The following is an 18,847-nucleotide window of genomic DNA, read 5'->3' as shown; positions in this document are numbered from 1 at the left end:
GAATTTTCTGAAATGTTTAACTTTTTTAAAATTATTGAAATTTTCAAAATGCTTGATATACCTATTTAAAATGTTTAATTTCTTAAAATGTTTTAAATTTTTAAAATGTATAATTTTTTTAATGTTTGATTTTTTTATGTTTGAAATTTTTTAAATGTTTGAAATTATTTAAATGTTTAAAATCTGTTAAATGTTCGAAATTTTTGAAATGTTTGAAATTTTTGGTTGTATTTTAAATGTTTGAAATTTTTTAAATGTTTGAAACTTTTTAAATGTTAGAAATTTTTAAATTTTTTAAATATTTAAATTTTTTAAAATGATTGAAATTTTTAAAATGTTTAAAAAATTTGAAATGTTTATAGTTTTTAAAATGTTTAAAATATTTTAAATGTTAAAATTTAAGGATGTTTGAAATTTATTAAATGTTTAAATATTTAAAAACGATTAAAAACGAATTGAAAAAATAATAAAATGCTTAAAATGTTTAACAAGTTTAAAATTGTTAGACATTTTTAAAGTAGTATATTTTTTTAGAATGCTTGATTTTTTTTAATATTTGAAAATTTAAAATGTTTGAAAATTTAAAATGTTTGAAAATTTAATAATGTTTGAAATTTTTAAAATGTTTGAAATTTTTAAATTTTTTGAAATAAATCAAATGTTTGAATATTTCAAATTCCAGTTTTAAATTTTTAAAATGTTTGAAATATTTGAATTTATTAAAATGTTTAAAATTTTTAAAATGTTTGAAGTTTTTAAAATTTTTGAAGTTTTCAAATTTTTTTATATATATTTTGAATATTTGAATTTTTTTAAGTGTTTAAAATTTGCGAAATGTTCAATACTTGGAATGTTTGAAATTTTTAAAATGTTTGAAGTAATAATTTTTTCTTGATTTTTTAAAATATTTGAAGTTTTTAAAATGTTTGAAATTTTTTATATGTTTCAATTTCTTAAAATATTTGAAATTTCTTAAATGGTTGAAATAATTAAAATGTTTCAAAATTTTAAAATGTTTAAAAATGATACTTGAACTTTTACTTGAATTTTTTAACATGTTTACTTTTTTTAAATAAATTAAAATTTTAAAATGTTAAAACTTTTATAAAAAAAAATCTGAAAAACTGACATTTGATATTTTTAAAATTTTAAAATATTTATGAACTTATGAATTTAAAGAAAAATATCCAGAGTTTTTTTTAAAAAGGTCCTATAAGCTATTGTCTTTCATATCTGGAGCAACATTTGAAAGGGGCGGTACGACATTGCTCTTACTGCCTTTCATTACACGCGTTTAAATGGGACGAAAGGCCGTAAGAGCAATGTCGTACCGCCCCTTTCAAATGTTGCTCTGGATATGTTCATAGGACCTAATCAAAAAAGTCGAGATAAATATTTTTAGCAATTTGGAATTTTTGAAAAGGGAAAATTGATATATTTTTTAGAATTTTTAGTTAATTTTTAAAGTTTTCTAATTATTTCTTTTTAATTGTGGGAACTTGTTGATTTATTTTTATTGTTATTATTTTTATTCAAATAAAAAAATAGTTTATTTGCCATTTTTTTTGATTTTGTGGTTTTTTAGTTTTTTTTTATTGTTGAATTAAAATTGAATTAAGTTTCGAATACATATTAAGATGTTCTCGATCGTCAGTCGTAATTTGTCGATGGTAGATCGAGAAGTTACGATCGAATGATCTCAATCTACTATCGAAAAATTACGACTTACCGTTTTGATCAGGTGCAATAATCACCTCGATAAATTCTAAATTATGAAAATTACCTATTTTTTTTTTTTAGATTTCTGTAAAACAAATTCTGTTATAATTTCATCTGACACATGTTGAATTTAGTCATAATGCTAAATATAAAAAACGCATTTTCGACCTTTTGTCCATTCGACCTGACGTCTGTCGGCCTTTACTAATACATTAATTTCAGACAATTTTCGAGGACTTCCAGCAACTCGTCAACATTTTCCGCTACTTACCCATCCTCTCCAATCTCACTGATGATCCGTCCCTCTCCTCCTGGTCCGTCCTGCTCTCCCCACTTCCAATCCGCTCCGCGCGCGATCCTCGTCCCGATCTTCATCAGCTTGGCCAACTCTGGCCCGGGCAGTCCTTCCTTCGATGATTTGAGCTACAAATTAAAAATAATAATTTAAATTTCGCTTCAATAGAACAATTCTCTACCTACATTCGTCACCACGTCCTCGTAAATCACGGAAATGTCCGTGTTGTTTTTGGTGTTTGGAAGATCCGCTCCGGTTTGCCGCAGCAAACCCATAATCGTGCCCAGAATGCCCGAGTTGATCAGCAGACTCAGCTCGTTTGCTTCGTACGTTCTCGAGAGAATTCCAAAAATGCTGAGCAGGAATCGCGCCCGTGGAAGCTTCTTGAGAAACACGTACGTCCCCAGGTTGGAGTTGTCCTTTTCGCCGTGGTTCCGGTGGCGACCGTTGATCTTCTCCTGGTTGACGTACTTTTGCAGCTCCGCCACGGTCCACTCGATGATCTTCGATTGGGCAATCAGAATGTCCGCCTTTTGGAACGCCGTGATCATGTTGAGATTCTCGAGAATGTGCTCGGAGTTTTGGGTCGTGTCGGATTTGGACGCGTGGAGTCCGAGATAACCGTTGAACAGGTTGTACTGGGCGGCGTCGAAGAGTCCGGGGATCTTTAGGAGTTCGTAGAGCATTTCAAGACCTTGCTTGCGAATCTGGTAGCGCTGAATCTGGCAGTACAACGCCCTTCTCAAGGTCTCAACGTCGCACAGGTCGTACAGAATAAAGTCCACAATCTGCTGGCTGACGCCGTTCTTGAACTCCGCCGGATAAGACTCAATCAAGCACTTTTCACTCAAGCTCGCAATCACATTATTGATGAACTCATCCCCACCATCCGGATTCTTCATCTTGGAGTTGTTGTAATCGATCAGCTCGTTCGTCGGCGTCTTGATCTCATCACTTGTAATCGGAATCTTCTTGTCCCCACCTCCATCAGCATCCCCACCACCAACTCCAACCTCATTCACACATCCCACATTCAGCAGATTCTCATCCGACGCCGTGTTGACCTTCTGAACCGCGGCCAAAATCACCGGCGACGCCGATCGATCCCTCCCCCCGGCGTTCAAACTCTCCAAACTCGCCACCTTGATCAGACTCTCGTTGACTAGATTCTCCGTCGACTGATTCTTACAGCTGAGATTCTCCTGCGACTGGATCTTCGTCACCGACGACGTAAACTGGCTCTGAATCGTCACGTTCAATATGTCCTCCGGCTTAGCACAGGTCAGCAGCTGCTTCTTGGCCGCCCTCATCTCCGTGATGATTCGCCGCACCAGCGCCTTAAACCGCGGCAGCTTGTGCAGAATGTGCAGATTCCCGAGGCCGTGCTGCTCCAGACTGATCGCCGGACGGATTTCGTACAGCAGGAAGCGACACTTGTCGATCATCGGAGCGCACACCTCCTTGTAGCTGCGGTTCAGCTGTTGGCGCATCTTCACGATGCTCCACTTGGTCTGGTGGACCTGCTTGATGATGGTGACGATCGGCGGCGGGGGCTTCGAGCAGTTGCCGGAGAGTTCTGGGCGGGAAGAGAAGAAGACAATCAATTTATTTTATTCAATTATTCGTTGTCTTGTCGTAAAAACCTCGTACAATATTATTACTATACATAAGAAAGTAGTTGCGATCACAACCTGCAAGTGCGACCAAAGAGGCCAAAGAGAATTTTGGCAGATGAATTTTTGTCACATATAAATGCCCAACTACTGTCTCCATTTTTTATTGTAACTCGGGAATCCGGCAACCAACTTCAACCGAATTTGAAGCCAAACAAAACTATTAAAAATCAAAAAGAAAGAAATTCATAATTTAAGTGATTCAGAACCTAATTTAATCACAGATCTAAACCACTATTTTTTGTAATTCAGAATTACAAAAATGCAATAAAGTAATGCAGAATCACGTAATCTCAAATTACAATAAATCGACTCTGGGAGTCCGAAATCCAAAATATGATAAAAGACAAATATATTTTTTTAACATTCTATAAATATTTAAAAACACTCAACAAAATTCAAAGATTTAAAAAAATCCCAAAAATTTTAAGCAAAAAGTAGTACTATGGGCCGCTTACACGTAAAACACAGTCGCGTTGCAAAACCTCAATATTTTTGTTCAATTAAAAAATATTGGATTATTTTAATCAAAGAAATATTTTTTTTAAAGAAATCTTAATACCTATTAGATAAAAACAAACAACATTAAAAATAAAAAATGCCAGAAAAATATAAATACTAAAAAATAAAAAAAATAGAAATGTAAAAAAATCCTGAAATTGAATTTAAAAACCAACAAATTTAAAAATGAAATTAAAATAATTAAAATACATTGAAAAATCAATTATGGATAACATTTTTTTTTTGAAAATAATTTCTAAATTAATAAAAAAAAATCCAAAAATCGATAAAAAAATATTAACAATATAAATTAATTTAAAAAATAAATATTCAAAACATAAAAAAGGAAAAAAGGAAACCCCCATCCCCCTTCCTTTAAAACCGGCAAAAAAATCAAAAGCAAAAAAATCATGAAATTTCTTCAAAAATTTCTCAAGAAACAAGAACTTTAAAAAAAATTGCATTGGCCTTAAAAAATATTTTCAAAAATCAAAAAAAAAATTAAGATTTTTTTTTTTAAAGTTTAAAGTTAAAATAAAATAACAGCAGACATTAATAAAAACATCACAAATAAAAGAAAAAATCATAGAAAAATCTTAAAAATATCTGAACATTCAAAATCATTTTAAAATTATAAACATTAGAAAAATATAAAAAATAAAAAAATCTGGAAGATCAAGATAATTTTCAAAATAAAAAAAATAAAACGTTGAAAAACTCATTTCAGCATTTTAAAAAACATACACATTTTAAAACATGAAAAATACCCTGAGTTACAAGAATTCAAAAATCTTTTAAAGGTAAAAAATCCAAATTTGCAAACGTTGAAAAATCCTGTGAATTTCTAATAAAATAAAAACCAATTTAAAAAATATATAGAAATAAAAAAAATAACAAAAAACCCAAAGTTCAAAAAAATTAAAATCTCTAAAAAAAATTAAAAAGTTTTAAAAAATTAAACAACAAAAGTAAAACTAAAATTACTTTAAAAAACAAAAAAAAACATCTAAAATTTAAAATTATTTTAAAAATTCAAAAATTTCAAACATAAAAAAAATCAAAGAATAAAAAAAAACAAAAATTCGCAATTAGGTAAATCATCAGAAAAGTAGAGCAAAAATTTCAAAAAAAAATAAAATTCAAAATATTTTTTTTAAATCTTAAAATTTAAAACATAAAAAATAAAGAATTTAAAAAAAATCAGAAAATTCAAAATAATGCTCAAAATAAATAAAAACATTGAAAAACTCATTATGCATTTTAAAAATTATGAAAATTTTAAAACATAAAAAATACCCTAAGTTACAAAAAATCTAAAATCTTTCAAAAATTGCAAAAGTAAAAAAAAATAAAATTTTAAAAATATTAAAACAATTTAAAAAAATATAAAGAAATCAGAAAAAAATAAAAAAAACATAGTTAAAAAAAACGGTCAGAAAAAATTAAACTAAAATGATAAGAAAAATTACTTAAAAATAAAAAATACATTCAAAATTTAAAATAATTTGAAAAATAAACGAAAATCCAAAAGTTAAACGTATAAAAAATAAAAAAAATTAAACTAAAAAAAATCAGAAAATTCAAAATAATTCAAAAAGTCTAAACATTTGAAAACATAAGAAATTAAAAAAATATGAAAATCAGAAAACAACACCCACGGTTAAAAAACTTCAAAATCTAAAAAAAAACCAAAAATTTTAAAAATATAAAAAAAGTAAATTAATTCAAAAAATAAGAAAAGTGAGATGAAACATTATTTTGATTCTCTTTTTTAAAAATTAAAAAAATAATTAATTCTGAATTAAGAATATTGGCTAGCTTTCGTCATTTCAACAACATGTGTATTTTATAAAATTTTAAATAGGATTGAATCTAGGATTGAATAGTTTTATATGCTTTAAGCATTTTTAGGAAACAACGCATAACATAAATTTAATTGAGATTTTTCAAATATTTTGCTGGTCTGCATTAAGTTTTGGTGTATTTTTTCGAAATGAAAAATCGCGCTCATCCCATAATTTCGAAAGACTAGGGGAAATCTACCCTTTCCAATCAAACACCTATCTTCGTCATATGGAGAGTTTGATGCTCGATTAAAGCTCCAAAAATACAATTTGGGCTATAAACTTATCAGCAACAGCACCGCCTCGAGTAAGCACGCAAATGTATGCCACTTACTGGCCAAAAAGATCACATTTAATGCACTTTTGATCATAATTTGTATTTTGCGAGACCACTTCTCATCATTTTGTTGGCACACACAGTGACACACACGAGAATCCCTCAAACGCTTAATGAATATCGCCAAAATTACCTTTTCACTTTCGCTTACTTTTTCACGGCGCTTAAGATATGAAATTGCTTCCAACTACCGGCAACATGTTCTTTTGATCATTAGTAAGGCACTCACTTGAAGAATAATCCCGAAAAATGTAATAAATTAGCAAGCGCCATCAAAAAAAACAAACGCACCAAGTCGTTTGACGTTTCAAATTTCACTTTGCATTCCAATCGAAGGCTGAAGAAAACCGAGCGAGAGACGAAGGCAAAAAAAGAACAAAGGCTGGCCGTCAACACCACCACCAGCACAGCCAGCGATGCCAGGAAACTTTCCCTATAAATGCCACTTTTCGTGAGTGTTCGTTTGAACTGTCAGCGCAAATGGCAACACTCGACAGAGTGTTGGAAGAAAAAAGAACTAAGCCGATATTAGAAAAATGGGCGTGGCCCAATGCATTCGCCTCGATTAGAATACCCTTGGGATTTTTTTGTTAAATGCTTGGTAAAGAAATAGAATAACTTTTAGTGAAAGTGAAAATAAACAGAAATGTTCACAAAAACTTGCTCTACTCGTTGGTGTACTTGGTTTTAGTAAAATTCAAGGGAGACTCTAGATTATCCAGCATCATTCAAACACGACCGCTTATTAGGATTAAAATGGGTAGATTTCCCCTACCTTGCACAACCTCCCATCAACTTAAAAAAACCAAACTCACCCCGATCCACCACCGCCAGCGCCAACGGTCCCAAATTCTGATGCCTAATCAGCACCGCCATCAACAGTCTCTCCAGCTCCATCACCGGATGCTCCGGCGGAAACTCCTGGTGCCAAATCAGGTGATTCTCCTTGCAGAACCGCTCACAAATCGCAATCCACGACGCCACCAACGGATCCGTTAGCTTTCCCTCACCCAGTTGGGCGAGCATGCTCTCAACACGGTGGGAGATTAGCACCGACGGCCAGTTGGCCATCTGGGGGACGTCCGCGATTGGGATCTGGCTGGATGCGTCCGTTGGGGTACTTCCGGCGGTTGATCCGCTACTGCGGGCTTCGCCCTTTTCCTCGTCGAAGGGGTTGCTCGGTTGGAGGACTTGCAGTCCTCCGCTGAGGATCGTTGAGTTGAGGAGGTTTTTGCACTGGAGTTCCGCTGGTTGGAGGGGGGATGCTGACTGGAGGATGTTGGAGCGCAGGCCGAGCAGGTACGCAAGCATGCACTCCGAGTGGAAGTGGGTGAGGGTGGTCAGCTGGCGTGGGGCGTTGTCTTTGTCGCAGATTTCGTTGATGGCGAAGCGGCCGACGCGGAGGAACGAGGTGATGAACTCGAACGCGGTGCGGTGTTGGGGGTTGCTGATTTCGAGGGAGATGTCGCGGGTTGGTTGGAGGATTTCCTGGGTGGCCGGGGATTCGGGTTGGTAGTCGGCGACGTCGTACACGTTGCCGTTGATGATGACCCAGTTGCCGCCGTCGGCGCAGTGGTTCTCGATGTCGGAGCGGCGGATGAGGAGGGTTTCCTCCTGGACGGGGGGTGATTTGGCGGTGCCGCGGCAGATGATGCCGGGCCAGCCCATGTCGTCCGAGTCGTGCACTTCGCCTTCGTGGGTGAGGCGGTTGAAGTTGTCGAGGGAGTGGAGAAGGGGGATGAAGTGTTTGTTCCAGTCGAAGGAGGACAGGAAGAGGGATTTTTCCTTTTGGATGAGCACCAGTCCGATGAGGAGTTCGTAGAGGAGGGCGTCGGAGATGTCGGATTCGAGTATTTCGGCGACGCCTTCTTTGCCCTGGAGGATGGTTTCGTGGGCTTTGTTGAGGGTTGTGACGCAGGCCGTGACGACCTGTTGGATGTAGGTGTCGAGCAGGGCTTCGGCTCCGCTGAGATCGAGATCGGTTTTGGACTGGTAGATGTAGGAGAGCAGGAGCCGCTGGAACTTGTGCAGGAGATCGAGACTAGGCGAGGGTGGTTCCGGAGAGCTGAATGCTTCCTCAGTCTTGAGATACGGGCCGAGCATGAGCTGGCCGAGGCGGGCCTGAGTTAGGCTGGAATTGTTGCGAAGTAGCTGCTTGAGCAGATGCAGCAGGGACAGATGGGTTGAGCCGGAACCGGAACCGCAGTCTTGCGAGCGTTGAGCGTTGATGGCCTGGTTGAGGGCGGTTTGGAGACCGCCTTCGGCCATGAGGGAACCGACGAGCAGGTCGGTCATGAAGCGGTGACCGGAGCTGGAGTTGCTGCTGGTGGCGTTTGCGGCCGCGTCGTGGCCAACTGGGAGTAAGGAAGTTAGGGTTTGGGCACGTTCCGACGCGGTTGGCAGGAGGATGGACCACCCGACTTGGAGTGTCCACTGGGCGGCTTCCTGCATAGTTTTTAGGACTACCGGACCTCCGGCGAGCGTTAGGATGCGGGATTTGAGACTTGCTAGAAGGCGGGAACCTTCCACGAGACCGACGGCCCTCGCTGGGACATTGTTGACAATCATGGCGTGGAGTTGTAGACGCAGGAGATTCAGCGAAGCTACTGCGATGCACTCGGCTTCTTGACTGGGTGGGTGTCGGATGTCTCCGGGGCCGGTTCCCGGGCAGACCATGCAGAGCAGTTGGTCCAGCTGGCGGAACGTGTGCTCGCTGAGATCTACGACGAACGGGATTTTGGATGCGACTCCGAGCGTTGACGACGCGCACCAGACGATACTTTGGGCCGCTCCGCAGGTCATTCCTGAGATTCGAAGCGTTGGCGGGGTTGTTAGTAGTGGAGTTGTGATGATCGGGTCTCGCGAGACTCCGGACGGGCAGATTTGCTGGTAGTCGTTTCTTCCCCAACCGTACAGCTCTCCCGAGCTGGTCAACGCCAAACAGTGCGCCGAACCAACGGCCACGTCGACGATCTTCTTCCCCTCGAGCGCGTGCACCAACTTGGGAACGTTCGAATGTTCTGAATTGCCGTGTCCCAACCGTCCACCGTGACCCTTGCCCCAGCTGTACAACGTCCCGTCGTAACTCAGCGCCACACTAAACTGCGATCCGGAGTAGATCCTGGCGACATTCGCAACTCCTTCAATCTGCACGGGTAGCGGAGATCCATTGCACGATCCATTCCCCAACTTTCCAAAATCCCCATCTCCCCAAGCAAACAACAGTCCACCGTCCGTAACGGCCATCGAGTGGGCATCACCACTGCCAAGCGCCACGTCCACAACTTTGTACGCCTTCAGCGCTTGCACCTGCGTCGGAACGAACTTGTCGTCCGAGTTGCCATGACCCAGCCTCCCGTAAGTTCCACGACCCCACGTAAATAACTCCCCAACACTGCTAACCGCCGCACTGTAACTCGCCCCGGCGTAGATCGCCGTAACTTGCTTCTCCAACACAATCTTCGTGGGCACTTCCTTCGACGCGGTATCACCATGCCCTAGCCGACCACCCTCCCCGGCACCCCACGAGTACACTTCCCCCGCGGAACTCAACGCCATCGCGTGCCGACCCTCGCAGTGCGCCGCAATCTGGATCACGCTCACTCCCTCCAATCCCTCAACCGACTTTGGCGCAACGGTTTCCGCGCAGCTCGAGTGAATCGAGTAGAGCTGACCGCTGGTGGTCACGATGTAGATGCTGTTCTCGGTGCAGGCCACCTGGCGAACCTGCAGACTTGGAGGAAGTTCGATCGTTGCGGTTGAATACCTCGGAACGGACCCCGCCAACAGCTGCGCCGACGCGTTGCTCGCCTCCGACGTAAATCCGTACATTTCCGGCGAGCACGAGCTCCACCCCAGCGTAAAGATCTTCTGCGCCGAGTTCGTCTTGGCGTTCACCTTCGCCGAGTAGTTCCCCGCCGGCAGGTGCGGCTTCGCCAGCCGATCCAAATGACTAACGATGATCACCGCCGCCTGTTTCAAATCCACCGTCGCCGTCTCCGACTCGGGCAGCGTCAAAAACCGCAAAAACGACTCCGTCGGTCCAAAGTGAAACGAATCCGTGGCCGACGCCGCGAAGCTATCAATCTGCTCGTACCGCTTCAACAGCGGCACCAACGGCGCCCCCGAACTCCCAAACGGCGGACTCCGGTTATCGTCCTGCTCCTCCTGGTCCTTCTCGTGCAGCGTCAACAGCAACGAAATGCCTTCCAACGAGCCGCCGAGCGTGCCCTTCTGCGCGCCCAACTCCAGCAGCAAATTCAACGCAATGTGACGATCCGCCTTCGGCACCAAACACCTCCCCCCCATAACGTCCCCAAGCACCACCTGCCGCAAGAATTTAATCGACTTCTCCACCACCTCGATCCACAGCGACGACATCTGGGACGTATCGAAGAGGGACGCTTCCGGCAGGGTTTGAAGCGCTTCAAGCGCTTCGGAAAGCAACTCCGAGCACAGTTCCACATCTTCGCCGGAGCGCCAGGCGCGGCGTAGAAACGCGAAGGAAAAGTTGAGCGCGGCACGGGTTCCGACGCGGGCCAACCCAAAGGTGGCCTTGTCGCAGTCCTTCAGAGGGGTTGTAGTGGTGGTGGTGGCGGAGGCGCGAGGGTCGCGGTCGAAGCTGGAGTTTTTCTGTGGGGGAGATGAGGAGAGAAAAGAGAGGTCAATCATTCTTAGCTTTCTTTATCACACCGCGTGCGCTTTCTAGACACGCCACCAACGCCAAGTCCACGTGTGTTTGCATTCTTTAACAAGCGCGACGGCCGTTGACCTTCGCGTCGTGCGCTCTTCATTAAAAGCCAGGGTGACCACTCAAATCACATTTTCGAATTCCCGACTATTTTCCAACTTTTCCAGAACCTCAAATAATAAGAATTTCTTACAAAAAATATGATTGCAATTTAAAAAATCTTTTATAAATAAGTCAACAACAACGCTCAAACTATAAACAAATTTAAAATAAATGCAGAAAATTTAAATAAAACTAGAAACTTAACAATTAATTAATGGATAAAAAAACTTCAAAAATGGTAGCACTCATAATTTTGAAATTGAAAACAACAAAATAAAATAAAATAATTCGTCCTGAAATGTTTCAGGTACATCCACAATAGTTGGTTCAAAATGCTGCAAATCAAAACAATACCGTCTACAATCACAAATTACATCTACTTTTGGCCTGCGATAACAGCCTTATGGTAAAAAAAGAAAGCAAAATTCTTAGGAAATCATGTGAAAAACAGCTTGCATCGTTTCCTTTTTAAATTTGTAGTTTTGATATGTATTTAAAAAAAATTGTTTTCTCAAGTTATCAGTATTTTTGTATAGAGACAAGTTATAAAGTATCTAATTTTGTTTTTGAGTAGTTATCTACGATATTGAGATTTTTAAATTTATAGGTATTTTTTTATTTGGATGAAATTTTGTCCATGCATTTCCTATGGCAATACAAATAATTGTGTGGATATGTAAAAAAAATCTTCGGAAGGACTTTTTGTAAAAAAAGGCGCACGGAAAAAAATCTATTTTTTATATAACTTTTATTCATAAAAGTTAAAAAGTTGGATATATTTCTGGGTACTAAAAAATACATCTTTTAAGCCGAGTGCGTGATGGTGTTAAATCTGGTTTGGGAGAAATACATTATTAAAAAAAATATTGTTTTGGAAAATATTGAAAACTTGGACCAAAAATTCATTAAAAATATTTTTTTCGAAGCAAAATTTTAGAAAATGTCCTATAAACATATGAAACATAATAGCTTATAGGACCTATAAAAAAATAAAAAGGTATTGAACTTGCAATCGAAAATTACTTAATTTTTTTTTTTGATAAAATGTACCGTTTCATGTTATAGCTACTTCTAGGCATAAATTTTCGATTTTTTAGGTTTTTTCAGTTTAAAAATATCTCTTCACCTCAGAAAAAATGTGAAAGGCTGATAATTTCAGTATTTTAAGATCAAGCATAACTTTTGCAACGGTCTAAAAATAGATAATTTTGCTTATTTCATTTCTAAAATTATGAAAGGTCCAATAAACAAAATTTCATTTTTTTTTTGCTGTTTTTGAATACCCCTGACTCGAGGCGGTTTCAAAAACACCCAAAAAGCCAAAAAAAATCTTTATTGGACCTTTAAAAAAAACTCTAGATAATTCAGACCAAATTATAAAAAAAATCTGAAATAGTTTTTTGAAAGACCGGAAAATTTCGCAAAACTTTAAATTTTTAACATTGAAAATGGGACCAATAGTTTCCAAGATATCGTCAGATGAAAATTACAGGCGAATAAAAGCGGTATTAGACTATGACAAACAAATAAACAAACTCGCACTCGCAAAGCAAAATGAATGCAGGTTGACGTTTCAGCAATCAAAAACAGGTAAACTGTCAAAAAGTGGGAAGTTTTTTTTTGTTTGTCATAGTCTAATACCTCCTTAAGGTAACACTGGAAAAACCATCGGTTCGAATTCTTTGTGAGGCTTTATTCAGAATATAAGAAATTCTTTCAGCTCTTCAAAAATATTTTTTTTCAGAGGTGCTTTCATATTTTTATATTTTATTTGGTAAAAAGATAAAATGAAACAGAATAATAACTTGACGCTTTTCACAGTTTTTGAAATTAAGCATTATTTTCGAATTGGGGTTTCAACAGTTTTATGTTATTGTTCAATGTTTACTTTTACATTTTTATTTCGAAACTTAGTCAAACATTAATCAAAATCTTATGAAAATGAGCAGTTTAAAAAAAACATAAAAATCAGTGCCAAAGACATGCTGAGGCAAGCACACATGCTAAGGAACTTTTTCACGGCAAAAAATTGAAATTTCGCGGTATGCAAAATAAAACACATTGTCCAAAACGGAAATCTGCTCAATACAAACGCAACAAAAATATTTTGGAATAATTTTGTTCAGAAAAGATACTGAAAAAGAGTAGTTAAATATAAAAAATAACCGCTTGACACAAAATATCCATTTCAAAAATAAAATATAATTTCAAATAAGTGAAATTTGGATGAATTTTCAATTGCTGGGTTCAAAATTCAACTATCCTTATTTTACTATGATTTTAGAATTTAATTAAGTAAATTTTACAAAAAAAAAATATAAAATAGGCCAAACTGATTAAAGTTTTGAATAACGGTCTTTCAGCATTATATTTTTATTATTATTTTTTTTTTTTTTTTTGTTTAAAAAAAGAAAAAATGTTTTAGAAGTTTAAAAGTTCGCGTTTTCACTGGAAATCAAGAATCAATTATCTGCATTTCGTATTACATGAAAAAAAAAAATCAAATTTTTAATACACTGAGGTGCAATTTGACAGAATTTTATTTACCAAACTCAAGATCGTCGAGTCGTTCCTGACGAATCGGTCGTTTACGGTGACGGTGAATGGCGAGCGTTCCTCCGTCCACAACATCCCCTTCGGCGTGCCCCAAGGATCAGTGCTGAGCCCGACTCTCTACAACATCCTCACCTCCGACGTGCCGATGATCGATGGAGTGTCGTACGCATTCTTTGCGGATGACACTGCATACTTGGCATCGGATAAGGACCCGAAGATCGTCGTCACCCACCTACAAGCGGCACAGAACAACCTCGAGGAGTTTCAGCGGAAGTGGCGCATCAAGCTGAACGCCGGGAAAACCCAGTCCATCTTCTTCACCAGGAGGCGTGCTGCTCGGCACCTTCCCCGCAGATCGATCAGCGTCAACGGCCAGCCTGCGACGTGGGACGACGAGGTCAGGTACCTGGGTGTGGTGCACGACAAGAAGCTGAAGTACGACAAGCACGTGAACAACATCATCGAGAAGGTGGATCGTTCCACCAAGGCGCTCTACTCCCTGCTGAATCGGCGGTCGAAGCTGAGCATCAAGAACAAGTCGCTCGTGGTCAAGTGCATCATCCGTCCAATGCTGACCTACGCTGCTGCGGTCTGGGGCAACTGCGCCAAATCGCACCGTAAGCGACTCCAGGTGAAGCAGAACAAGCTGCTCAAGATGGTGCACAACTTGGACCCGTGGTACCCGACCGACGATCTACACGAGCTGGCCGGCGTCGACACCATCGACGCAAGCATCGAAAAAGCAACGAGAACCTTCAGGACTTCCTGTGGGATGTCAACGAATCCGCTCATCGAAGCACTCCTCCGTCAACAACTGTGATATTAGTCTTAAGCCAAACATAGATCTAGGGTTTTTTCTCAAAATTTATTTTCCCTAAAAGAGCATGCAGCTAGCAACATCTAAACTTAGAAACATGTACCCTCCCTGTAAAGGCTAATGAATTGATCTCAGTTGAAAGGTTCTCCAAATCTCTGAATTGCAGATGTAACATCCTGGAGCAGAACTGTTAAATTCTAATAAACACCAATTGAATTGAATTGAAATTGAATTATTTACCAAACTTAACGGCCAAGGGCAAATTTCATGGTTTACGCGGCATCCACAAAATCGCGAAAAATCACTAGCACTAATAATCTTTGACGTAAACGTACCCTAGCATGCTACAACAAATTCCAACTTTTTCCCGACTCGAGTGGTCACCCTGTTCCAAGCCCAACCCAAAAACCAAGACAAAAAACAATTACTCACACTCAACTTGGCCGGATCCGTCGCCATCTCGCTGGCCACCATCTGCTCCGAGGCGGCCTTTTCATCCCCCGCGGTCGCGATTGTCTTTTCGTCGGGTTTGCACCGCTGCAGAGCCACGAAATATCTCCGATAAACGTAGAGAAGTTGTTTGGTGCGCGTGGCCGACAGACAATTAGCCGCTGCTTGGAGGCAGATTTCACGCTGCTCCGCGATCAACTTCCGGCTGCAGATTCGCTTTTCGTCGATTGCTAAAAATTGAAGAATTTTCTTTGTTAGAGAAGAATCTTTCAAGTATTGCTCAAGAGAATCTACTTGGAATGGGACTCCACAGCCACGAGTCCAGAATCGTCCCGGAACATCCTCCCGGCGTCTCGCACTGGTTCTGGTTCTGACTGGTTTGCAGCTGACAGCCGGGCGGCGTCTTCTTGGCAGGTCCTTCCTCCGCTTCCAAAATCTGGCACGCCGAACAGGAACAGCTCGCACTCGCGCTGCACACGCCCTTACAGCAGGAACAACTCAGCGATTGCACTCCGCAGTAGTACTTCCCATCCGGCCGGGCGTACGCCACATCCCCGGCCGCGTTGACCGAAGTCTGCAACCGGGCCGTGACCACTTCCTCATCCTGCACCAGGTGGTTCCACAGATTGGCCAAATCCTCCGGACTCCGCAGCGCCGCACTTACATCCGCCTTGATCCATTTCTTATCCAAGAAAGGCAGCGCCCTAAAGTGCAAATCCGCCCCACTTCCGCTCGTTCCGAAGCTCATCGTCGCGACGACTCAAAATCAAAACAAAGACTAAAACCACCTCCTCGTCGACGACGCCGCCTGCTCCGTTCAAAACAAACCACGATATTTGTTTTTGTTGTTGTCGTCTTCTTCCTCCTCCCAAAAAAACCCACCCCACCACCCCGATTCTTCTTCTTCCCACCACCCCCCGACAGAAAAAAGAGAAACTCTTCTTCTTTTCCCTCCCCCTGTTTCACGCAATGGCCGCAATTTACAAACTGGAAAAAACCACTTTGCGTCTCGAATCCATCGCGCCCCGGCCGGAAAATACGCTGCCGAGGTGCGCAGCCACTCCGGGCAACGTTTGCACCCGCTTTGGTCCGGAATTGGTGCACTTTTCCGGGCTAAATTTCACTTTTTCCACGCACCAGTTCGCGTTTTGCAATTTTCCAAATTTTCTCACCACTGACAGATGGCACGGCAGGGGCGTAGTTCGGAAAGAGCAGGGAGGTGGGAGCGCTCGAGCCGGTGACATTTGCAAGGTGGGGCAACGACGAGGGGTGGTTTGTTTCAACGTTGCCAGATTATTTTGAGGGAGATCTGTATTTTCTTAAAAATAAATCTGTATTTTATCTGTATCTTGTCGAATTCGAAGTCATAGAAGACATTTTTAAACTTTTAACAACAGATTTAAGCTTGTTAATCATATTAAAGCATAAATTAATAACTAAATTGTTGAAACTTTCAAATATAACCGTTTTAAAAAAATCTGTATATACAGATTTTTGGGATTTTTGGGATCGAAAAATCTGTAAAATACAGATTTATCTGTATATCTGGCATGGCTGGTTTGTTTTGGTGCGATGCAAATCATATGGTCGGACAGTGTTGCCGAACTAGGGTAAAATCGAATGAGTACAGATTTTGGGTCTCGGCTAAAATCTGTAAATCTATTTTGTTTTGTATTTTTGTATTTTTTTCATTAATTTTATAATTTTTATATTTCTTATTGCGAGATAAAATCACGTTTCTCCTTCGCTGTGAGTGACAGGAGATTATTGCCGCCTAACTACCGCAGTGTAAAAATCAGCAGGTTGAACTGAAATTCTGCGTTGATTTGGCTGTCAACTTGGTTTGTTTTGATTATTTTCCAAAAAGTCAGCTGAAAACTCAAGGCAACCTTTGCCAACAACCAAAAATTTGTTCTGCGGTTGTCATGCGGCTGTCATGCGACCATTATCTTGCGGTCGTATCACCGCGCGTGAACTCTAATTATTGACGCCCGCAGTAATAAATTTTATAAATTTTATAAATTTTATAATTTTTATAAATTTTATAAATTTTATAAATTTCATAAATTTTATCAATTTTATCAATTTTATCAATTTTATCAATTTTATCAATTTTATCAATTTTATCAATTTTATCAATTTTATCAATTTTATCAATTTTATCAATTTTATCAATTTTATCAATTTTATCAATTTTATCAATTTTATCAATTTTATCAATTTTATCAATTTTATCAATTTTATCAATTTTATCAATTTTATCAATTTTATCAATTTTATCAATTTTATCAATTTTATCAATTTTATCAATTTTATCAATTTTATCAATTTTATCAATTTTATCAATTTTATCAATTTTATCAATTTTATCAATTTTATCAATTTTATCAATTTTATCAATTTTATCAATTTTATCAATTTTCACGGGTCCCCCACAGACCGTTATTATCCAAAAAAAAATTCCACCCAAACCAATGATTGGACATGGTTCCTGGGACCATTCTGCACCTCTGGGCCGAGTTTCAAAATATTTGCCGGCAGAAATTTCGAATACGGTCAGTTTTAGTGTTTTGAGTAGAAATTAAGGGGAAATCGCATGTAAAATACGTAGGAAAAGTTCAAAGCTTTGATGTTTTAACTCTGAAACGTTACTGGTCATAATTTTAAGTTGTTCTTACACGTAGCAGAATGATATAAAACGATTTACCGGACTGACTTAGCCGGATTAAGCCTAAGTTAAGTGACTTAAGTCTATAATTTACAAGTTTATACATGAATATCTAATAAAAACTCCTATATTAGGCAATTTCAAGTCAAGGAAAGCTAGATTGCACAAAACTAACATAAAATGGGGTGACTTTGAGCCAAGGGGTGACTTTGTACCAACAAACGACTAAAGATTGTTTTGATAAACTTGAATTTTATGTTAATTAATATATACAAATTTAGTAGATGGATTAATTTGGTCTATTTATGTTCCCACATAAACAATTTGATGATATTGCTACACAAATCTGCTAATTCGATTTAAATAAGGCCTGTTGATTTAAAGTCACCTCGATTGAAGTGACAAATCTGAAAATCATGCGCAAATTTTTCTGAATCAATTCATACTGAATCTAAATAAAACAATCAAAATATTAGGGCAACAACTTTTGTAAGGTAGCAAATTTGTGGTATTGCAAAATAAATTGTCCTTTTTTGTTTTGAAACTTTTACAAATTTGAAGCATACGAATGAAATCCAGAGAGTACTTCAGCTATCATTTAGCCCATACTTTTTTGTTGTCCTGTGTAATGATTATTATTAGAAAAAGTTCTATGTCACAACTTCCTACAGGATTAATATTTCCAACCAATTATGAATTTCAAACATGTATATCATAATAAAATATTTTATCCTATAATTGAATAAAGTGTTGTTGATAAATTTTGATCATCGTTACAATTCATTGAAACATGTTATTGATCAGCAAGTACGTTTGCTGATAATATATTCAGCAAAACAAAACTTATTCTTTCTCCACGTGAAAACACAATCACTCATCTACTCTTTTAACAAGCTTGGCATATATTATGAAAATTTGAAAATAGTATAGTCAAATATATGTAAACTATTGGGCTTACAAATACTTACATACGATGGCCGATGCATGAATTGTATGTAAGTAGTTGTAGTTGTCCCGCCCGTGTGGATCAATCGGACCGCGCACTGGACTCACAATTCAGAGGTTGCCGGTTCGAATCCCGCGGCGGGCGCTCTTAAATTCTTTGTGTAAATATGGGTATTCGGCGCCGTCGCTCCGTGCCATACTTCATACACTTAGGAGCCCAGGGCGGCGAAGTCCTTGTAGATTAAAAGGA

At 38.9% G+C, this 18,847-nt stretch overlaps 1 protein-coding gene across 1 annotated transcript in view; it reads right to left on the bottom strand.

The window, feature by feature from the left end:
* The window catches only part of LOC6043941 (probable E3 ubiquitin-protein ligase HERC2), a 28,490-nt gene extending 12,604 nt beyond the window's left edge, over positions 1-15,886 (bottom strand). The window contains exons 1-5 of the mRNA XM_038254711.1: positions 15,279-15,886; positions 14,967-15,214; positions 7,185-11,001; positions 2,200-3,590; positions 1,991-2,142 (exon numbers count right to left, since the gene is read on the bottom strand). Of these exons, the coding sequence (XP_038110639.1) occupies positions 1,991-2,142; positions 2,200-3,590; positions 7,185-11,001; positions 14,967-15,214; positions 15,279-15,732 (6,062 nt within the window). The 5' untranslated portion in view covers positions 15,733-15,886. The remainder of the gene's footprint in view (positions 1-1,990; positions 2,143-2,199; positions 3,591-7,184; positions 11,002-14,966; positions 15,215-15,278) is intronic.
* Between the last annotated feature and the right edge of the window lie 2,961 nt (positions 15,887-18,847).

Source organism: Culex quinquefasciatus, chromosome 2 (assembly GCF_015732765.1).
Source record: "Culex quinquefasciatus strain JHB chromosome 2, VPISU_Cqui_1.0_pri_paternal, whole genome shotgun sequence".
NCBI lineage: Eukaryota > Metazoa > Arthropoda > Insecta > Diptera > Culicidae > Culex > Culex quinquefasciatus.
Note: the sequence above shows the minus strand (reverse complement) of the source record. Positions and strands in the feature narration are given on the sequence as shown.